Genomic DNA, 23766 nt, shown 5'->3' on the forward strand with positions numbered 1-23766 from the left:
CACATTTGGTTTAACATATAATAGACTCCAGAACACAGTCTTCACAAAAGATATATGACTTTGCAATGTGCTATTATACAGAATAGACTACAAACATAATTCTAAACCTGCTTATTTTTGGAATTTTAGTTCTTCACAAGCACATTCAGAATGGACATAAAATAAAACATGTTAACAAAAGTAGTAGTTACAGGATGTTTATGTGGCATGGGAAATGCCTTCTAACAACAATTTTGTCTCTATAATAGAAGCCCTTAGACTTTGCATATCCTCTTCTATCTTCTCACACATGCCTGGATGAGACAATGTAGACATGGAATTGTTTCTACTGTTAGCAACAATGACTCTGGTTATCTGTAACTCCTCTGCTTTTGCAAAATCTATTTCCAATTCTTCCTCTACAATCTTCATTTCAGCTTCCTTAACATCACATTCAAACACATATTGTTGCAGTTCAACGGTCATTTGCTCTATTTCAAGAATACCATTATCTCTAAATTCCACGAGCATCTCTTTCTCTTTCGTGACACATTGAAGTGCAAGCTTCTTTTCCTCTGTGTTACTCAGACCTTGCTGTATTTCTAGTTTAACAGCTTGTATCTGGCTTTCTACATCTGCCACCTTCTTGTTTATACTTCCCAGCTCCTTTCTTATGAACCCCAGTTTTTCTTGAGAAAGCTTCATTTCTGCTTGTATCTTTGTTTTTTCTTCCTCTAACTTCAGTAACTCGGTGGCTTTCCCACTAAAATGCCAACTTTTCAGTGAAGAATGTGTATTTTGTGTGTTATTATCAATTGCAAAGAGAACCTTTTCACCTTGACGCTTGCGATTCTCTTCCTCCAGTTTTGATTTGATGCACGCAATCTTTCTCATTAATTCAACTTCAGATTCTTGGTTTTTCTTTTGAGCATTCACCAACCCCTCTTTGGAAGCTTGAAGAGAAGACAACTTATTTCTTTTACGATCAAGATGAGATGTCAGGTCCTTAACCCCTGCTCTTGCCCTCACTTCCCGTTGCTCAAAGTAAGAAAACGATGAGGAAAAGCTTGACAATGAATATTTTAGTGCAGAGAACTTTTTATTAACTACAGTTCTTCTTTCCTGTGCTCCAGAAAGCTGAAGTTTTAAGGATTCAAAGTGCTGACACTTGACCCGAATATCATGTTCTATCACTTCAATTTCTCTAGAGAGCTTATCAACCTCCATCATTGCTTTCTCAGTACAACCAAGTGAAGACAACTTTCTGACAGCTTCTGAAATTTTATCATCAACACTTTCAAGCTTCTTTCTAACACAATTTAATTCCTCTGATAACTTCTCCGCAGTTAGACTTGATACTTCAGTACCCATGTCAGAGTTGACCTCAATGTCCATGTCAACCTCATTCTCCACCTCTAAAAAATTTTCTTCTTCATGAGCAGGTCTGGATGTAGGAGAACTGTCAGGGTTTTTACTTTCACCTCTTCCCTGTGCATCCAGGGAAACTATTTCGAAACTGAAGTCGCTTTCCCCTCCATCAACTTGAACAAGCTTTTCAGGACGTTCCGTCTCTCTTTTGGTTTCAATTTTTTCAATTGCAGAACAATCAAGGGCTCTTTTAAGGTCATCCCTCTCTTGCATGGCTGTTTCATACAAGCTCATCAGCTTTTCATTTTCTTCATTAATTTCCGTAAGCTGATGCTCAAGATTCTCAATAACTCTTTTCAATTCAGTCACCTCTTCTCTTGTTTCAAGATTGTCAACCTTGGAGCCAATTTCTTGAGCATTCTCCATTTTATCATCATTTCCATTCTTACTTTCAGCAGAAGCTTGTTCATATAATTCAATTAGTTTACTGTTATCCTCAATCAAAGCTTTAAGCTTCATCCTGAGTTCGTCATTCTCCTTTGACAGCATAATTGCCATCTCATGAGCCTCTGCTTCTCTATGGCTAGCAGCAGCAATAGCATCAACCATTGCTTTCAATTCCATTTGGTCATGGATGTTAATAACAGGCATATCAGTTGCCAATGGAAGGTCCTTTTGCTCCTTTTCTTCTTTGGTTGATAGGGCATTCTCTTGTTCAAACTTTGCTGTCAAATCATCAACATGCCTGCAAAATAATATTAGGAGGATAAATTTTGAAGCACCAATTTATCATCAAGAACAATAAAGAGAAATATGTATCAATGCAGAAACAATATGAAGGAAATATGCCAAGAATCACTTTTAGCTAAAAATCAAGGTCATGGTAACCACAGATGTGTGAAGAGAGAGAGAGAGCTATACTTTTCCAATTTTTCTTTCTCCTCAAGGCAAACTTCTAGCCTCTTGCGAATAGTGTCTGTTTCTGCCTGGTTTTGAATAGCCTGTCATAGATAAAATTATATCAAGTCAAGATAAAGTGAGTAACATTTTGGCCAGTAAATCAAATGAAGTAAAAAAAAGAGTACAAAGGTCAGGACCTCAATGCGGAGAAACTCATTTTCTGCCCTAAGAGAAGACTGCCAACGTGATTTTGGACTTGACTCCTGTAGACAAATATATAAAAAAAAAACTCACACATGGAATATTCGAAGTACTGCACAAAAAATTATGTATAAGGTGATAGACAAACTAGCTAAACATATCAAATATCTAAATAATTACAAGACTCTTGGAAGATCCACAATTTGACAATGGTGGGGGACTCAAACACTCAAATCTAATAGCATTTCTAAATTTAAAACATGTAAGAATGAGGAAATGAGATTATCTAGATTTTACTCGATTCCCAGATTGGCCTTCATAGGCACAAGCATATAATGGGGAAGAAAAGCCACAAAAAAGAACAAAAAAAGGAAAATAAAATTGCTTTCTGTATTTTAGCAGTTGAGTCATTCTTAGATATGATACATGCTTCACAAATTCTAAGACTTCCAATTTCAAGGAATCCAAAAAAATCCACTTATCATTTTACACTAGAAAGTGAAACAAATTCAAAAAAGTATAGTGGAATATCAATGAAATCTATACAGCATATTACTCATAAACATCTTTTAGTTTGACCTAATGCAATCAAAATTTGATTCCAGCTTACATAATAAATTATAAAGTATTTGCTCATCTATGTTAAAGTAATATATCACTGCATTAACTGCATCTAACAATTGACTATGACTATTGTTTTCAAACTACAATATCCTTACCTCATTGAAAATAAGATTACTGTCACTATGTACATCTTCCATCACTGAGTCAGTATTTGTTTTCTGCAAAATTTAAAAATGACAATGAGGTTAATACAAAGTACACACAACGCCTTCTAGACACAAGAAAGAATTATTACAGTGAAAACTGTGGAAACCTGAGCCTTTACCAGATCTTGTTCATGCATAAATTTCCAATCTAGTGCTTCTAACAACTGCACATACAAGTGAAAAAAATCACAATCAACATAGGAGGAGATTGGCTGAATACTCAATAAAGTAAATATATATATATGAACTAATACAAAATCAGCTTTCCCTACCTTGTTTTGCAGTACTGTGATCTGTTCATTCATCATTTCCCTCTCACCTTCTTCATAAAAAGACTTCAACCTGTGTAGAAAATATGAGTTATAGAAAACATATATACATCAAAGAAAAGTCACTGGTAATCTAGCACTAATTTGTTTGTGAACATGGATGGACTGGTATGTTTCTCCAGAAAAAACAAGGAGGTAATATTCTCCATTATTAAAGCTCAATCATTTTGCATGTCAGTGGTGGATATATATTAAGCAATGTATCAAACTTTTGCTTTATTGATCAAACTTAAATATTCGGTTTTGGCAACACAGAAACCAAGTCATGAAATCAAAGTGATTTTTGTTTGCACAAGTGACAATAAAACAATGAATGTTAACCTAAAACGAGTAGGCATACTGTATAAGTAAAAACATGCCTTCTAATTTCTTCTTTTAGCTGTAAATTTTCCATTGCAAATCTGGTCACTTCTTGATTCCGATCCACCTGGCCACGCAATACCTCAATTTCCTTCAAATGCTCTTCCTTTTCGTTCAGCAAGCATGTTTCAGCTGAGATCTTCCCAGAAGCAACTGCTTCTAGTCTCTTTATTCTAGCTTCTCGAAAACGTAGCCTCATCTTCAGGCCTTGTATCTCATCTTCCCGTTGTTTGGCCTGATTCATCCCATATTGCAACCATTAAATTTACATAGATTTAAATCAGAAAATGTCAAGAACTACAATTATCAATAGATCAAAAACAGAGAATCATGATAACTAATAATACAGAAATTCCAAATTAGAGCCTTGTGACAAATTGACAACTTGACTCAACATATGCTGATAAAACTTTCATATACAAATTTCTATTTGATTAAAAGCTTATGTGTATCTCTCCTTTTCTCTTTAAACAAACACTCCAACATAAAATGATACAGCAAATCAATTAAGTACAAATATACTGCTTTTCATAGATACCAGCTTCAGGGCCGCTTGATTTTCTTCTCTTAATGCCTGCATTGACATATCTTTATCCTTTTCCCTCCTAAAGGCCCCAACGAGGGCAACTTCATAGTCTTTTTTCTGCGTAAAAAGAAAACATGCTCAGTAAACATAGTTATGTGAAACTGGATGATTTCTCAGACACAGAATTATCTACCTGAGATATTTTTTTAGCAGATGCTAATGGAAATGGACTGAATGATCCTTGACCACCTTCCCACTTAAATGATCCTGGAGAACCTGGAAAGCTAATTATTGAAACGTCATTGTCCTGAACTTCTCCTCCACCACCAACTAGACCTCGTAAGTGGGATACTTCTTTCTGAAACACAGTAAAAAAAATATCCATTACAAATAAGTTAACTTAGAACATTTCTCTTGAGCAACATGCATTTCATTAAATCAATAAATCTTCTTGTAAATTAAAATGGAATGAAATATAAGTTGAAAAGTGGAAGTAAACTCAAGCTCGTCTTTATACTTTCATGATAAGCAATTCAGTATGCATCTATAAAGGTGTCACTTAATCAACCAATCTTCTTGGAAATTGACAATGGCAGGAAATCTAAGTTGTTAGAGTGTCCTTACTTCCTTTCAAAGTGCAGATGTAAAGTAAAGGCAAACTATTCCTCAATGTTATACTTTTATGATAGGCAGCTCAATAAGTATCTATAAAAGCATTAATTCAATTCAATATCAATAAAGGTGAGGCACTAATAGAACCAAATTTTTGAACCATTACCCTCCAATAATAAAAAAAATCAAGCATTTTATATGCAATGACAATTTTTAACATAACTGAAGAAAGGATACACCAAAACTAGATTACCTTAAGTTGTTGAATTTGAATTCTCATGGCAATGACATCCCCAGATGCATCCTCGTTTACAATGGCCTGGAGATGAATATACAATAATTAAAAAAGTAATTATTAAAACTGTCCCAAGGGTCCATATGCTAGAATTGCGCTACAAAAGTTTGTGTAACATTCTTTTTGGTACAATCTATTCAGCATTACCGATTAACTAAAAACCTTAGAATAAAATGATTTCTACTTCAAACATGTAATCAACTATCGGCCACTTATTGTTCACAGAAAATGAAAGTGCATTCATTAATGAATACGAGAACTACTAAAGACATACATTGTTCTTGATAAATTTAGCGCGCTGTGCAAACTTCAACGTGCTTAATGTCTCAAGCGAACAACTGCAAGAGTTACTAAATGTTACTCACATATAAAAGCAATAACCACATATTGCAAATGAAGTTGAGATTGTTAATGACAAAGATGTGAAACTACAGGAAAATTTGCAAAGAAACAATAATGTTAAAATCCAGTTAATATGACTCTGATGAACCAAGGTAAACTTGCTCATTGCTGGTTCCCATAATTCCATGTGAGACACTAAATCCTTATGCAAAGAAATTTTGAACAATAGCAGAGGAAGGAAGAGGGTTCACTGACCTAATGGAGGGGCTAATATTTGCAATTATGATTGTTTTTGAATTTCCTCCTAGAGAATCCTGAAAGGAAGAGTAACTGATCACACTATTGTACTTATGGAAGAGTTCAGAAAACAACTGCATTTTAGCCAAACATCATTAACAGGAAAATTTTAATTTCGTTTGAAATCCTAGATAGAAGTTTCAAAATACTATCAGGCCAAAATATCACAACATACTTGTGGTTTATTCCAAGTAACAAACTCACTAATAAAATTATACATTGAATCTCTCCTGAAGGTACATATTTCAGGTGCTTCACCCCATAATGTTTCAAGTGCAGTTTCCAGTTCCATCCACTTTGACTGGAATCTAATTGGGAAACTATGATTGACAACCTGAACAAAATGAATCTAGTAAATCCAGCACCAACCTGAAGTAAAAATGTGAGCTTTGAATCACGGTAAGGAACATGGAGCGACTTCCCATTAGATATACTTACTAGGTTCATAATCACAAGCCTGCAAGTATAATATCACCCCAAGAGTTAATTTTTCTAGGGTAACAGTAACAATGAAATGCCTAGTAGGAAGTATGAAGTTTGGTGTGAGCAAACAGTAGTTCAAGATTGTCAATGAGGATACCAACCCCAAGGTTGAAAGAGACTTGTTGATGTTAGTAGCTTCCTTGAGGCGCTCCCCTTCTGCACCAGAACTCTTCTGCCTATCATCAAAATGGATACACAATATTAGACCTATGTGTATCAAATGCAGTAAAATATGTTTCACTTCTTTGTTCATCAAAATCATTTACACTCTCGGGATCCAATTACCTCTCGGATCCAGCCAAATCAACAAGATTAAGTCGAGCAAATCGGAAGTGTGTTACTCCTTGAGATTCCCACTACAACAAGCAATTAAATTGAGTTTATATCAGAACATATTGGTAAGACATAAACTAACAAGGTGTTGGTCAGGTGGTGTAAGGCTCAACAGATCCCTAAGTAGACCAAAAGATCAATGGTTCAATTCATGAGAACGTCACTTGTTTGGAGGGGGGCAATCACACATCCGAAAGGGATTAGTTCCTTACCAATAGGGTGAGGAAATACTCTTGGTTATACCCAAAAAAATACTTGGAAGACATAATTAAAAAGGTTAAGCACTTTTTTGCATGAAATATCCTCAATTAAAAAGGCATCAACATTACTCACCTGACTCTCAATGATGCAAGTAAATACGCTATGAGAACGACTGCTAGCATGATTCATATTAGTAGCGGCTACCTTTCTGTTCGCAGCACCCTAGATAACATAAATTTCAATGAGTGCTTAATCAATCGGCAGATAAGTTGCACTGAAAACATGCAAAATTCAATTAAATGCACTAAAACATAATGCGACAATAAAAACCATATATGATGTTTTTTCTTCTCAACGTTGGAATTGCAAATGCCAAAAAGTGAGATAAATAATTTTCAGCTACAAACTGAAATTTTCTAAAAAAATGAATAAAGCAGCATCAATGCAGCAAATGTTAAAAAAACAATATTCAAGAGCCAAAGAGGAAAGATGAATGTATTACATACCTGGATAAGTTGTTGAATGACATCTCGAGCATTAGTAACCTCAACTTCCTTGAGATTTTCAACATATACTCCTTTCTTACTGTCTTCTCTTATCTGCCAAATGATTTCAAAAAGAAAATAAGTTCAACATATGATTTAAAATGTTTCTTCCCAATGCACACTTGAACATTAGTTCATATAATAATTGCATATTATTCCATTAGGCTTTGAGGGTGAACTTCCGAAGAGATAATATATATTAGACAGGCACAGAGAAGTGATGTGATTTTATATTATAATGAATCTCAATAATATTCAATGAATAGTTAGGTCTTACCTGGAGATTGTTAGATGAGGGGTCCAAAAGATCAAGGATTTGCTCATTGTATATCTCCAAGAAAGAACATTTGCATGTAAATTTTAACTTTTCATCTCTGCGGACCTCTTTTTCCTGGTATATTAGACCAATTATTACAGACAAAAACTAGATTCTCGCACATATAAATATAGAAATGGATAGCTATACTACAACATATATGTACATTAGTTTTAGTTGTCCAAAAATTAGAAATTCAAAATGTAACATGAGTAGAATTCTGGGGTAGACCCTGTTGTAGGAACAAATGATTCAAGAGAAGTCATGACTTGATGATCATTTCAAAATTTCAACACAGTTCATTAACTATTCATTATCAACAACATAAACAACAAACTTTTTTCCCATTAGGTAGGGTCAGCTACAAAGATCAGTCAAGGTCATCATGTCCTATCCAAAACCATGACTTTAGAAATGCCATTTAAATATAATTTTTTGAGTGGTGTCACCTATACTTCTGCCCCTTGGTCCTCCCCCTACCTTTAACTATAGGGCTTCTCCTTCACCCGCTCTACTCTTCTTCCTAAGGCTTCTAAAGTCATTTCATCACATATCCAAATCACCTAAGGCGAGATTTTATCATCACCATTTCCACAATAGGTGTTACCCCTACCTTCTCTGTAATGTATTCATTCATATTCATCTGCATCTAAGCTCATAACAAATTGTACCTTTTGGATTCTAGAAAATAAGTGCTCAAAAATTCTTGGTGTCATCCCACAATTGACACTGTGTCTTCTAGTTCCTCCCTCAATGTCACCAAGCATCGTGTGAGTCTTTCCGCTTCCAGTCTACATGAAAAGATAAGAAATGTCAAATAATCAACAAGATAACCAAAGTCTCACAAATTCTTAACAAGAACAAGCAGAACTAAAAATAAAAAACCTTGCCATCACTATCTATGCAGGGTTAGACTCTATGTTATGAACCACGGCATCCCTCATTTTAGATTATAATTATCAAATAAATCTAACTGAAACAACAAGAACTCAGACAAATACTCACTTGGCCATAAGCAAACATACAACTGTTGTAGCCTCCCATGCAATTTTCTACCATTGGTAACCCAGCTACTTTAAAAAGCTTCTCCTGTCACATTAATGATGTAAAACCAAGCCTCAAAATCAGAGAAGAACAAAAACACAAGGCTGGATATAAACATGGCATGACAATAAAGCTTGAATCTACCAAAAAAAGTTATAGTAACTCACTGACCACAATATGAATGGAAGTATCTAGCAAAAGTTTACCTGGCTAACATTCTCGTCAGCAACAACATCAAAAGTAAATCGTGACTCGGGATGCCCAGTCCAAGTAATTGCCTGGCAACTCTCTTGCCTAACACATTTGCTGTAACCTTGCACTGAAATCTCAGCATTGCTTAGAGGCCGCATTCTAATTATAACCTATCTCAAAAAGTAAACCAAAGCAAACTTTATTACCATAATCATGTTATAAATCTACCACAAACGAGGTAGAAAAATATTGCTGGGATCACGAATTTAGTGATTAAAACTCATTAGTTAGCTTTCACATTCATTAAGAAAGTATAGTACCTGCACATTGTGATCCTTCCAGAAGGAAGGATCCTCGCAAACTTCAAATGTGTGAGATGAAGAAACCGCGGCGGTGGTAGTAAGAACAAGAGAAGCTTCAGAATGTGGAAATAGGTTTTGTTTGGCATCTGATTTGAGAAGATCAGGAGTATTCTGAATGAGGGAAGCGGAATCGGATGAGGAATGATCATGGAACCTAAACTTGTTCTTAATCGCACTTGCAGCCTCAGATAGGAACGGCATTCTGAAGAAGAGAGAATACGATTCAGTGATCTAACGGTGGAGATGGGTTTAAATTCAAACGTTTGAGATAGGAGTTTCAAATTTTCCAAGTATGGAGCCAAATCCCAACTTTATTTATCCTTTTTATTAATAGGTAAAATAGCAATATAAAAGTAAGTAAACGAGTTTTAATAAATATATAAATATATATTAATAAATAAAAGATTAGTTTGCTTAGAGAAGGAGGAAGCATAAAGAAGAGAAGAGAGAAGAAAGAGAGAGAGAGAGCGATGGGGGAAGTGGTGACAATGGCAGATTTAACAGCAAGCATGGAAAAGGTATCATCATTATCAACAACAACATCAACTTCTTCTTCTTCTCATTCTCTCTTCCTTCCTTCCAACCTTCCTTTATTCTCCGCTTTTCTCTCCTTCGCTCTTGCCCAGTTTCTGAAGATCTTCACTACCTGGTATCTCTCTCTTTCTCTGTTCTATCTTATATGAATCAGATCCATGCTATAATTATGAATAATAATTATGTGATTATATAATAGGTATAAGGAAAAGAGATGGGATTCAAAAAGGTTGCTTGATTCAGGTGGAATGCCTTCCTCACATTCTGCTACTGTCTCCGCTCTTGCACTCTCTATTGCTCTCCAACATGGCACTTCCTCACCCGCTTTCGCTATTTCCATTGTCTTGGCTTCCGTTGTATGTTTTTTTATATCAATTTCATGAATACTATTATCAACACTGTCATAATGTGTGTGTGATAATGTGTGTGTGATAATGTGTGTGTGTGTGTGTGTTGTAGGTAATGTATGATGCCTCAGGAGTTAGACTCCATGCAGGTCGCCAAGCAGAAGTAACTTGTTCTTTTTCTTTATCATAATTGATGTCTTATTATTATTATTATTCTGTTGCTTTACATCTTCACAACATGTCTATTATCTCCATTAAAGGTGCTTAATCAAATAGTGTGCGAACTACCTCCAGAACATCCTTTGTCCAATGTAAGACCTCTCCGCCACTCACTTGGTCATACTCCACTTCAGGTGCTGAATTAGGGGGTGCTCTCTTTCTGACTCTTGTTAATGCTACCACTTTATATTCACTAATGTTTTGTTTTCTACAGGTTGCTGCTGGTGGCTTACTGGGATGTGTTATAGCGTTTTATATTATTACAAACTCCAATTGAGATGCCATGTGTTATAGCCTTTTACCTTATTCTCTCAAATCCAACTGCATCACCAAAACGCCACCATCATGGAAGCCTCATGTTCTTGCAACAATGCCACTGTTATAAAGATCACACTACATTCATGTGCTTCACCTCCGTGTTGGAAGATCCTGCTTCATCAATAACTTTCCCTCAATTGATCATCAAACACAATTTCACATAAAGTATGTTGAAGTTTCTTTCTTTCGCATTGGATCAAAATCAATGTCTCTTTTCAATTATGTTGAATAGTACATATTACCACAAATTTCTTATATTATAAGTTTCATATATTGAATTTAATGGATTTGACAGACGCGTCTTATACACGGTTTGAGAAATTTTGAAAACTTCATAGGAAAGTGTTTTAGAGAGACTAATGTGTCTATTCATGCAACAGGTTAACCAATCTCTCTTTAATAAAATTATGTTTGATCATCAAAGAGGAATCTGAATAGTCATTCAAGAGTCTCAATAATCTGACTCTTCCAATATAAATAAGTTTGTATACCATTACTTCTTCACTTCAGAACAAACTCACTTGAGAGAAGGCTCAAAGATACCATACACAGTACATGATTTAGAGAGAACCATCAATTTTAGCAATAACAAACTCACTTGGAAAATATTACAACCAAAAGTATTTGATGATGCTGACCCAAGTTTCCCTGATAATCCTCAAGTTTCATAGCCTGGGTTTGAGATCAAAGAAAAATGCATGGTAATGGTTAGATGCATTAGGAGTTCACTGTTACTGTTTTAATTAATTTAGAATCCGTGTTTTAGGCTCAGAGGATCATCTTACTTATGAAGATGGGTTGAGCATAAAAACTAAGCAGCCAAGGACAAAAGGACAGGTCAAAGTCTGCTCCTTGAAAATAGACCACCTTGTGAGTTGAGATCATCTTAAGTATTGGACCTTCCGGTGTGAGACCCTGAATCTTGGAATACAAAAAGGTATATTAGAGCAGTTACACACGTTTTTAAAGCATCATAGAGCAGGTGCTTGAATAATTTACATTCCTATGTTCTTTTTTTGGGTCCATCTATATACAACTTTGTTTGTAGAACTGTAGAAGAGAGTGCTAAACACAGGATCTTCTTCCCAATTATAGAAAGAAAAAAAGAGGAACATGATTAAATGTAATTTAATCAAGCTCGGTAGTTTTATGACTTGTAATTAATTATATTGATAGAAAAAACTTAGTAAGGTTACTTGGTTATGTTACTGTGACTTGTGAGGTAGTAAAGTCCGAGAAGACTAAAAGGAACACAGAACTAATGTCCAACAGCATGGAAGAATCAGTTTGGTGACATTAATCTCAGGGATTGAATAAAGGTACATTAAAATGGAGCTATGGGTGATTAAGATGGAACTAGATCTCAGTTAAAATGTGAAGAACTGAAGACACGAGTTACATTTTCTTGTCTTCTTCCATTATTGTTGTCTACTGAAAAGTTAAGCTAAAATAAATAACAATATTTTGATTTTATTTGAACCCCTTTTATGACAGACCCATGTGCTTGCTATTGCCTTCTTAAGATATATGTGGTTGACTCTAATTTTGGAGGGACAAAATTGTTTGAGAAATGAAACCTTCCAGAATTAGTTGATGAGTTGATGATTTTTACCAAATTGTCATTGATGTACATAAATAGTAATAATAATGTTTGTAAATGGAGAAAATGGATAGCTCCCACGAACGTGTAACACGAATCCCGACCCCACCATCAATCATAAGAGAGCAGAGAGACAGACACAGATTATGATGACCTTATCATCTATCTCACCCATTTACGTGTAACACACCCCAAATATACCATTCCCTTCTTCACAACCACCATGTCGCTACTGCCACCGGTGCCACCTTCCCCCTCTTTAACAACTCCTCCGGCTCGCCTCCCGGTCCGGGAAATTCCTGGAAGCTACGGTTGGCCACTTCTGGGTCCCATATCGGACAGATTAGACTACTACTGGTTCCAGAAACAGGAGAGCTTCTTTAAGAAGAGAATGGAAAAGTACAAGAGCACTGTGTTCCGTACCAATGTTCCTCCTTCGTTTCCTTTCTTCACCAACGTCAATCCTAACGTTATTGCTCTTCTTGATTGTAAATCATTCTCTCATCTCTTCGATATGGAACTGGTTGAGAAGAAGGATGTGCTTGTAGGAGATTTTGTCCCTAGCCTTGCTTTCACAGGAAATATTAGAGTTGGTGCTTACCTAGATACTTCTGAACCTCAACATTCCAAGGTGTTCTTCTACTACTACTAATAAATGTCAACTAAGGTGTATTTTTAAACCGATTTTAAGCTTAAATTAATTAAGTTGAACCAGGTAATCTTAGTTTTTGACACAAGATTGATCGAATGAGCGGTTACCGACTCGAGCTGATTTTTATAACAATAAAGACACATGTGAGTGTTAGACATATCATTGTAGACTAAAATCAACATTCAAAACTAAAAAAAATCGTAGATACTAAAACCGGAAATTGGCTAAGTATGCTCTCCGGTATTGGAGAGGAGAATGCATAAAAAAATTAGGATGATGTAACATTATTACCCTGAAAGGTTCCATTCTCACAGAGGTTCAATAATAGTTATATCTGAGCATTAGAGTTGATGATATTGTAATGAATTTTTAGTAACATAGAATGATTAGATGAGCAATGATGAATTGAGATATTGATGAGTAATCAGCATTGAGTTACAACAGGTGAAGAAGTTCTGTATGGATGTACTAAAAGGAGGATCCAGCATATGGGTACAGGAACTGGTTTCAAACCTAGACATACTGTGCGACAACATAGAAGCAAGTCTCTCCAAATCCACATCCGCAACTTACTTGTTCCCACTCCAACAATTCCTTTTCACCTTCCTCTTCAAGGTCATTACAAGTATTGATCCATCTCTCGATCCTAACATTGCTAACTCCGGCTACGCTATGATGAATCGATGGCTCGCCCTCCAGCTCAGTCCCACCATCTCCATTGGTGTCCTCCAACCCCTTGAGGAAATCCTTCTTCATTCCTTCCCTTATCCTTTCTTCCTCGTTAGCCGAGACTACAACAATCTCTACAACTTCATCAAACAACACGGTCACTCCTCAATACTATTAAATACCTACCAAATATTTATGTTAACTTATTATGTACCAATGATATTTTATTTGATGTGCAATGAATGAACTATAATAACAGGCAAGGAAGTGATAGAGAAAGGTAAAATGGAGTTCGGGTTGAGTGAAGAAGAGGCAATCCACAACCTACTTTTCACGCTGGGTTTTAATGCATATGGTGGGTTCTCCATTTTTCTTCCAAGTTTGATAGAAGCAATAGGGAAGGACTCCAACGGTTTGCAACAGAGGCTGAGAAAAGAAGCCAGGGAAACAGGGGGTTCAACGTTGAGTTTCGATTCTATCAAAGAGATGGACCTGATCCAATCTGTGGTTTATGAAACCCTACGGTTCAACCCTCCGGTTCTCTTGCAGTATGCACGGGCCAGGAAGGATTTTTGGCTCAGCTCGCATGATTCGGCTTTCGATGTCAAGAAGGGAGAGTTGCTGTTGGGGTACCAGAAGATTGCAATGAGGGACCCGGTCGTGTTTGACGAACCGGACCGTTTTATACCGGACCGGTTCACTAAGGCGAAAGGGGGAGCTGAGTTGTTGAACTATTTGTATTGGTCCAATGGACCCCAAAGCGGGACACCCAGCACGTCAAATAAACAATGTCCAGGGAAGGACTATGTGACCCTCACTGCAGCTTTGATTGTGGCTTACTTGTTTCGCAGGTATGATTCCATAAAGGGGGATGGAGGTTCTATCACTGCCCTTATAAAGGCCTAATGTCCCAGGATTGAGAATGCCTTCTTTCCTCAAGTTAAATTATTATGTAATAACTATTTATCAATGATTATATAAACTAGAGTATTGACAATGTCTGACAAACCAAATTCATATTATTTAGTATTAACTTGACATGCACTTAATCCCATATATACAGAGGTCAATCTCAATGTGAGTGCCTCTCCTGAGTGGCATAGAAAATTGGGGTCAGATGGCCTACCTGATTCACATAACCAAAAATCCAAAGGGAGTTTAGAGTTAAACCCCACATTACACGTTTTGAACCCCACTTAGTGCAATTGTGAAACTAATAATTGGTTGTTGTTGCAATCCACATTTTGCACACCATAACACATATGTGACCTTGGGTTACTTAAAAACAGCACATGTGTAAAGTTGCCCAAATCATATATGTTAAAATACACATGTAACATATATAACTTTGGGTTTTGAAATTACTATTTTGAACTTCAAATTTAAACTCTCAATCCAAAAGTGTTTGAAGGTAATGCCATATTCTCTATTGGAAGCATTTGCATTGTATGCTCAAAATGTTCATTATTTGCTTAATTGCTTCCAAGACCTGCATTGTTATTTTTCTGGCACAACAAAGATGAGGGGACCTACTTCCAGTTACATTCATTACACACCTTAGTCCTTAGTCAACAAAAATACAATCTGTTGTATTCACCTACACTTCTGTGAATAAGCAAAAAAACTGAACCAACTTACAAACCCCTCAATTTCGTCCTAAAAAATTATAATGTCGCCAAATAAATCCTTGGAAGTTTTTTGTCCCTAATTAAGTCCTTCAATTTAACATTGTCTTGAATCTTCTAAGAGCTTAATTGGTGATAAAATAACTTTTAAAGACCCATCTGATAACACTATAATCTTTCCAGGAATGAATTGAGAGTTAACTCTGTCTCTGTATATGAGAACCGTGATCATTTGGCCTTACATGCATTTAAAATCACTAGAACTAATATGCCACAATCACTCCATTAAGGCCATACCATGTCTAAGCAGTTTGTACTTTCCCTTGAGACTGAGTATGAGATTTGGCAACCCCTTCTTTCCAACCTTTCTGACGAGCTCGCTGTTCCCACAATGCAGTAAGCCTTTTCTGAGCCAGTATTGATATTTCAGCCTTTTCCCTTGCCTCCTCACATGTCTCCATCCCTGAATTACACTTGTCTGCTTCCTTTTGATACTGAGATGCAATCTTCTTGGCATCGAGCAGAGCCATGTCTGCACGTTGCTGATTTTCCAAAGCTTGAGTTTCCCGTAGCTTCAGTTCTTCTGACAACAGCTCCGCAAAATTTTGCTCTGTGTCTGCATTTGCCTCAGGGTTGTGCTTTGCACAATCTAAATAACAATTAGTCAAGAAAAGAAATAAAAGATTGTAAAAGGTGTTGAATCTGAAATGCAGAAATTAAAAACAAATATTTGTTGACGGCTTAAATATGTTTGTAGTCCCTATAAAGTAGGAAGAGTTTGATTTTGGTCATATAAAAAGTAGGAAGAGTTTGATTTTGGTCATATAAAAAGTAGGAAGAGTTTGATTTTGGTCATATAAAAAGTAGGAAGAGTTTGATTTTGGTCATATAAAAAGTAGGAAGAGTTTTTGATAAAAAAAATGCAGAAATCAAAAATGATTTTTTCTCTATTTAGAAAGGCAAAAGCGTACAGGGCACATGAGATTTAAGATCCTGAAGGTTGATCTAATCTAGGGAGAAACAACAAGGAAGCTTACTGCTTAAATTGAGAGTAAATATGCTACTTCAACTTCTACTATTGTGAAAGTGTGTACTATATAAAGTCGTAGAGTTCATTTAGAATTTAGAATACAGAAACCAACCTCCAAACGAAATGTTGCTAAGCCCTGCACAGATACAGACAAGGAAACTATAATAAGAACTTGTTTGATTTATAGTTAGATCAAGAGAAAGGAGCAATAAATTGTGACAAAACAACCATCTTCAACAGGAACTGAAATTGTACCAAAAGTCTCGAAAAATAAATAAAAGTAAAAACAAAACAAATAATTTTAAATTTTATTAGTGATAACCAAAGGCATTAAAAGTAAGTGATGCCAGTACACTTTTACCACAACTTATGCAGAAGGCTAATGATTAACCATGTGAAGCTATAGCCAAGAGGTAATAGATAATGTTGTGTGCATATCACCTAAGAGCTATCACTATTATAATTAATAAATTGCTTAAACTTGTGGATTAGTCAAGACATGTGAATCAATTTTCATGATTTTGAATCATTGAAGCAACCATGAGCAGTCCAAATATGATGCCACATTTTGTTACTAATAATAGTATTAAACTATTAATTGATATATTAAAATTGACATCCCTTGAGGTTTAGTATATTCAAAAAATCTGAGCCCTCTTTTTACAATGACCCCCTGATCCACAGAGAGAGGGGGTAAGTGTAACCTTTGAAGCAAGATATGTATTGAATATAGTTTAGTTAAATCTCAGGGAGATCAAAGTAATTTACCACCAATTAGAATCATACTCATAAAACATAAGAATCAGATCTCATAGATTTTGTATATTCAGATTCAAAGTCCAAATAAATGCGTTGATGAAACCAAATTAAGAATAGAAAAAGAAGGGCATGCCTTGTTATTTACAAGAAATGAAAATTGATTAGATCTTAACCCTAGTAATTGATGAGGTGATAAATTAGCTTAATTGATGAGAAAGTTGTGAACTTTGAGAAGAGATCTAAGAACCCAGGAAGAGATAATATACCTTGGGGAATAGAAACAATGGGTTGTGAAGAACAATCACAGAGGCAAGGAGAGCATGAAGGAGCATAAGAAGATTGAAGAAGTTCAACAAGGTGCCAGTAGAGAGGGGGACCCACAATGTAAGCTGCAATGGACAAAGCCACTAAACCCAAACCCAATCTCACTGCACCTCCACTACACCTCATTGAACCCATTCAATTGATATTGATTACTGTTGCAGTGAAGAGAGAGAGAGAGAGAGAGAGAGAGAGAGGGAGAAGTAAGAGAGAGAGAGAGAGAGAAATCAAGTTGAGATCTTTAGAGAGAGAGAGAGAGAGAGAGTAAGTGAGTGTTCAAGTTTATTAATGCAAAAGAGAAGCAGCTTCCTTTTCTTCCCCCTTCAGTCTTTTCTCTGTTCTAAACTTTTTGTACTAACTTCATTTTCTTATTTAGTTTTATGGACACATTTAGAGATATACTTAATGGAAAACACTTTTATTATATTAAGTAACTTTATCTTATGGTAACTTCTTTTCTAATTTTTAGTTATAAAACCATTTATTAATTTTAACACTATTGGTTGTGATATTTCCAACAATAGCAATAATTAGTAATTACATATTTTCACTGAACTTTCATAAATAATGCATGTTTTTGGAAAGCATGACATTTTAATACAATAGTAATTTCGAAATTGACCACTTGTTGGTGGTGTTCTTCTGTGTCCTAAACCCTGAGGCCCAGGTCTTGTATTGGGTCAGTGTCCATAAAGGCCACTGGATCTGGTGTACAAAATTCACATGCCCAACCTTGATGAGTATATTGGTTGGATATCATCTAACAAAATAACATTTTTAAAAAGAAAGTCAATGGAGAGGGCATAACACTAACCTAAAAGATATGAATATATATGAGTGTGAGAAAAGAATATACATAGAGAAGAATTAGAGGAATGTATAAGAGATAGTAAAATATGAATGAAGCATGCAATGATCCGTTTTATGAGGATCAAACCTATAAACCTATTCCTTCTCAATGTGAAGTGTCTCTACTTACTCAGTCAAAATAAAAAACTGAATTGATGACTAACACTACATCCATTCTCCACATTCATCTCTTCTCTTTCTCTCTCTTATTCCATTGAAATTGATGGCCACAGTGGTTGGACTCAACATCCATTCATCAGATCCTCGTTAACAAACAAATGTAACCAACCCATGTTGAAAAAACATCATTAATAAACATGGATGCCACAGATAGTAACAACAGTATACAACCCTTCCAAGTCAACCTTAGCTGCAGTAGTCCTTCACCCTCTCAAGATAACAACAACAACAATAACAATGAGAGACCCTTCATTGATGAGATGGACTTCTTCTCTCTTCATCATAACAACATTAACAATATTGCTTCTTCCTCTACCTCTGCACCACCACCTCACATACATCATCATCATCATCATCATGTTCCTTCCACCACTACTCCTATCTTCGATTTCAAAGTAAACGTGAGTCACCCTTTATCCTATATATATAGATATATATTATATTCTTACGGATTCTATGATTCTCAATTATCTGAAAAGGGTTCAAATATAAGATGTTGGTGTGCTCATGAATGTTTAATTCTTTTACTAGACTGGTCTCAACCTTCGTACTACCAGCAGTGATCAATCTATGGTGGACGATGATATCTCACTAAATTCAGAAGAAAAAAGAACTAAGAATAAGGTAAACAAAATTATGTCCTACGAAAGTTCAGTTTTTGGATGAAATTTTAATATTTTATCATTGATTAGTTCTTAATGTTGTTGTCGTTTATGATTGACAATTCATATGTTTTGTTATCTGTTTGAGTTCATCTTTCAGCTGGTTGTTCTTCAAGCGGAGCTGAGGCGAATGAAGGTGGAGAATCTTCGGTTGAGGAGCCTGGTTGATGATGCTAAATCCAATTACAATGACTTGCATGTGCATTTGTTGAATTTGATGCAAGAAAAGAAGGGTGAGGACACAGAAGAACAACACCAACAAGTGTTTGATGGAAAACTAAAAGACAAGAAACAAAGTGGGAATGGAGGAGCCTTAGTGCCAAGGCAGTTTATGGATCTTGGGTTGGCTACTAATGCTGCTGATATTGGAGAGGTGGCTTCCAAGGAATTAGAGAATCACATGAAGAATGGGGATGCTAGTGATGAAGGACTTGTAGTGTTTGATCAAGACAAAAAGGAAATCCATAGAGGAATTGAGAGAGAGGATAGTCCACCAGATCAGGTTTTGAGTACTAATAGAGTTCCAAGGTTTAGTCCTACAAATGATCAAACTGAGGCCACTATGAGGAAGGCTAGAGTTTCGGTTAGAGCTCGATCAGAGGCACCCATGGTAATTATGTCAGTGTACTTCAATTTCACAATTTACTAAGGCCAAATTGTTTTTAAAGCAGTATTATTGATTCACATTTCAGACTACCTTCACCATATATGATAATGATATTTTTGTGCACAAATATGCATAGTTTTCTCATAAACTATCTAAGTATCATGAGAATTTGTCAGTTGTTCAAATCACATTTTTGCGCACAAGTAGTATGCTGCACACTTTTCTCAAAAAACTATCAGGTGCTGCAGCCATAAGTTGTAGAAATTAATATGTTTTTTTATGTGTAGCTTCTTTATTTTCCTTTCATGTGATAGAAAATTGTTTATTGTCTCAGATCACTGATGGGTGTCAATGGCGAAAATATGGGCAGAAGATGGCCAAAGGAAACCCATGTCCTAGAGCATATTACCGGTGCACCATGGCTTCAGGTTGCCCTGTAAGAAAACAGGTATGTTTATGCCCATTCTCAACCTTAATTTACTGCTCTTGCTTCTGAGCTCTATCAAATTCTCCCTCATTGTTGAGGTTTGTGCTGTGTTAGCTAAAATTAATAGCAATTTAAGTTGTATACTTATGTGACATATCATTATACTAAATTGTTATAGGTTTGTTCTGAGAAGGTAGGCCATGATTAAAAAAAGAAAGTGCCATATTTGTAAGTAACTATATATATTTGATACATATATGAATAGGTACAAAGGTGTGCCGAAGACAAAACAATACTTATCACAACATATGAAGGAAATCACAACCACCCTTTGCCTCCTACAGCTATGGCAATGGCACAAACAACTTCTTCAGCTGCAAGAATGCTGCTTTCAGGATCCATGTCAAGCGCGGATGGCCTAATGAATGCAAACTTCCTCACAAGAACACTCCTTCCATGCTCTTCAAGCATGGCAACTATCTCAGCATCAGCACCATTCCCAACTGTCACATTGGACTTAACTCAACCTCCAAACACTTCACACTTACCAAAGCCCCAAACTCAATTCCAAATCCCCTTCCAGCAAGGTGTCAATTCCACACCTTCATTATTGCCTCAGATAATTGGTCAAGCACTCTATAACCAATCACTGTTTTCTGGTCTTCAAATGTCTCAAGATGGTAATCAATCACAACAGCAACAGCCACAAATTGCTGACACAGTTGGTGCTTCCATTGCAGCTGATCCTAACTTGACTGCAGCTTTGGCTGCAGCTATTACTTCAATCATTGGTGGTGCTCAACCAAATAATAACAACAACAACAACAACACTAGTACATCCAATAACAGCAATGGCAATATTACATCAAGTAACAACTAATAACTACCTAGTTCACACATTACTCTTTCATTTTTTTTACTTTCGTTTTATTGAGGTTAATTTATTTTTCCTTCTCTATTTTTTCATTGGTATGAGTCATGGGACATTTATTGTCAGACATATAGTTGATATTCTTTGTCATGTCTCAGCAGATATAGAAAAACAAAACAAATGTCAAAGAAAAAAATTGAAAAATAAGATATGCGAAAAAAAACCAAGGCATATATTTAGTTTGTTCCACATGATTTGGTACGGATGTTATGAAAATGGATGGAAGGTTGATTTGTCTTTGATGTGGTTTATTGATTTATGTATTGTTGTAATGGAAAAAGGTAAATGATGAAGAGAAGATAGAAGATAGTTGCGGTGAGACAAAAGGAGTCCTGAAAATGGTGTGTAGAAAGATGGCCTAAGTAGGCTACATATGGACAAGATCTACTTTCTCGTACCAATCCTATTATGTCACGTCTATTAAAAAAATTAAATATTTATAACTTTATTAATTTTATTTCATTGTGATTGGCCAAGGACGTGGTTAGGGACAGCAAATCCTCATCCGACTACATATATACTTAGTACCACAGAAATACAATAATAGATGCAACATAGGCAATGTAATGGTTTGCCTCATCAACACAACCCAATCAAATACCAAATTTGTGGAGAACATAGATCTGGTCACGTAATATCAATTAAAAAAATTAATTTTAATTGTTATTAGTATTATTTTTTAGTGTTGTATTTTACCATTCTAAAAGGGGAAGGATAATGACTATCAATAAGAAGTGATGTTTTGCTATAAGTATCCAAGAGTTGGAAGGTTATGTCCATGATTTATTTACCTATCAGTATTGTTTCAAGTGAAAACATTATACAAAAATTATAATAAAAGTTATCATATAAGCAATAAATCTACATCTTATAACAAATCACAAATAATTATAATAAAAGTTAGTTATTAAATTAATGATCATTTAAAAAAGATTGGATGATCTGTATTAATTATTTTCATTTCTAATCATAGTAATGTAATGTTTTTGGGTGAGTAACGATATATACGAGTGAGAATCCATTTATTATAATAGTAAGTTTTTTAAATTTACTCCACATCCTAGCTATCAATTATATGTATATCTAATAGTTTAGATCTGCTAATTAATTGTAATCCTCCCTAAAATTGATGGATAGGATGGAGATTAACTTTATATATATATATATATATATATATATATATATATATATATATTCTTTTTAATCATTACACTTTACTTTGTGTGAGTGTGTAAGAGAAAGAATTAGCACTTTGAAGCAATTTAAGGTCCAGTCACCATGAAAGATGTGACAAAAGGATGACATTTTTTCTTTGGGTTTGATCTTTGTTTATTAGTCGCAGTTGGCACCACCATACTATACATAACGGAACGTTAAAGCAAACATGAAGCATGAAACGTCATTCTATTCTTCTACTACACATTTTAATTTGTCGGTTAATAAAGTTTCATTTGTGGAGAACAAACTTCCACACTCTTTATATTTCTTGTGTTTTCCACACTCAGCATCATGCTTCAAACTTCAAATCAAAACAATGCTATTATCATCCCTACTTTCACATTGTCGTGTATATATCCCTACTATATATTATAAATTCAACCTATAAACAATTATACATATAATTAATTGCTGAACTAATATAATTTTTCGCAGTTATTTCCAACACACTTAATCAATACTCTAGTTGGAGACAAATCAAACTCAGCTGAGTCTCACTTAAGTGCTACTTGTAGCAATTATCAAACACGTGGAACATTGGAGCCCACACAAATAAAACGTGTTGTTTATTTTCTTAATCCACACGTGTTGCCAGCCACGTGTACAGGTTGGCCCCGCTTTTGTTCTTTTTCCCAATATTATTACGCGAAATACCTTTTTCATTTCATACACAGAAAATAACACATAAATAAAAACTGGACCACGTGGCATTCGTGTGATCGAAGCATCTTTTGGTTCTTTTCTCACTCACGCCATTTTACCTTCTAATCCACGTCACTCACATTTGCAAATAATTCATTTTAATTAGTCTCTTTTCAAAAATAAAAATGCAAGTTTCCTGAAGAAAAAAAAACTGAAAGTTTTGTTTAGCTTTCCCCTGTATCATAAAAGTAACAACTTTGTTTTATTATCAAGTCTTTTGTGGTAAGTATCTTATAACATACACTTAATGATAGTGAAGATAGAAATGTATCTTCATTAAATTTAAATGCAAAAATGAATTTCATATAAAAAATTATGACAACAAATAGTCAAATTAAGGAAGTTGCACTGTTCCAACTAACTGATATAATTAGACAGAAATCCAGTAGCTAGCCTAGACAGTTAGTGGGTAACAGTATAGAATAAACATAAATCATCTATGTGAGAATAACCTTATCTCTCTATCTTAAATTAATTAATTTTGATTTGTAAATATTGGTCAAAATCATATTGATGATACAGGAAAATGGATAGAAAATGTCAATTGGTATAGAATATGGTGCTTAAATAAAAAAGACACAATAAGTGTTGATCCCCCCTCCTAATTCCTAACCCCTATTCCAACCTCCCACCCTCACCTGCTTACTGCTCACTCTCTCTC

General features: G+C 35.2%; 5 protein-coding genes across 6 annotated transcripts; 3 read left to right on the forward strand and 2 right to left on the reverse strand.

Moving 5' to 3' along the window:
* Nucleotides 30–9713, reverse strand: LOC109358335 (kinesin-like protein KIN-12E). The gene is made up of 22 exons (XM_019602504.1): nt 9414–9713; nt 9108–9263; nt 8863–8946; nt 8529–8648; nt 7819–7932; nt 7503–7595; nt 7129–7218; nt 6748–6818; nt 6564–6638; nt 6349–6436; nt 5938–5996; nt 5615–5678; nt 5299–5364; nt 4627–4791; nt 4446–4550; nt 3907–4142; nt 3491–3560; nt 3338–3382; nt 3168–3230; nt 2445–2510; nt 2269–2348; nt 30–2092 (listed from the first exon to the last, which is right to left on the reverse strand). Exons 1-22 carry the CDS (start codon nt 9654–9656, stop codon nt 199–201), a joined length of 4047 nt encoding a protein of 1348 aa, XP_019458049.1. The 5' UTR covers nt 9657–9713; the 3' UTR covers nt 30–198.
* Nucleotides 9853–11295, forward strand: LOC109358333 (uncharacterized membrane protein YuiD-like). The gene is made up of 5 exons (XM_019602502.1): nt 9853–10104; nt 10189–10345; nt 10449–10499; nt 10597–10689; nt 10770–11295. The coding sequence occupies exons 1-5, from the start codon at nt 9926–9928 to the stop codon at nt 10830–10832; spliced, it is 543 nt and encodes a 180-aa protein (XP_019458047.1). The 5' UTR covers nt 9853–9925; the 3' UTR covers nt 10833–11295.
* On the forward strand, nt 12644–14838 carry LOC109358329 (fatty acid hydroperoxide lyase, chloroplastic). Its single transcript, XM_019602494.1, has 3 exons — nt 12644–13104; nt 13570–13951; nt 14054–14838. Exons 1-3 carry the CDS (start codon nt 12697–12699, stop codon nt 14698–14700), a joined length of 1437 nt encoding a protein of 478 aa, XP_019458039.1. The 5' UTR covers nt 12644–12696; the 3' UTR covers nt 14701–14838.
* LOC109358332 lies at nt 15315–17725 on the reverse strand. 2 transcript variants are annotated; one of them, XM_019602500.1, is made up of 3 exons: nt 17475–17723; nt 16562–16585; nt 15315–16068 (listed from the first exon to the last, which is right to left on the reverse strand). In XM_019602500.1, the coding sequence occupies exons 1-3, from the start codon at nt 17665–17667 to the stop codon at nt 15722–15724; spliced, it is 564 nt and encodes a 187-aa protein (XP_019458045.1). In that variant the 5' UTR covers nt 17668–17723; the 3' UTR covers nt 15315–15721. The 2 variants fall into 2 exon arrangements, with proteins under 2 accessions (XP_019458045.1, XP_019458046.1); XM_019602501.1 differs by lacking the exon at nt 16562–16585 and having other exon boundaries at nt 17475–17725.
* On the forward strand, nt 18555–21135 carry LOC109357814 (probable WRKY transcription factor 31). The gene is made up of 5 exons (XM_019601872.1): nt 18555–18959; nt 19090–19182; nt 19321–19830; nt 20162–20275; nt 20520–21135. The coding sequence occupies exons 1-5, from the start codon at nt 18696–18698 to the stop codon at nt 21132–21134; spliced, it is 1596 nt and encodes a 531-aa protein (XP_019457417.1). The 5' UTR covers nt 18555–18695; the 3' UTR covers nt 21135.

Source organism: Lupinus angustifolius, chromosome LG10, assembly GCF_001865875.1.
Source record: "Lupinus angustifolius cultivar Tanjil chromosome LG10, LupAngTanjil_v1.0, whole genome shotgun sequence".
Taxonomy (NCBI): Eukaryota; Viridiplantae; Streptophyta; class Magnoliopsida; order Fabales; family Fabaceae; genus Lupinus; species Lupinus angustifolius.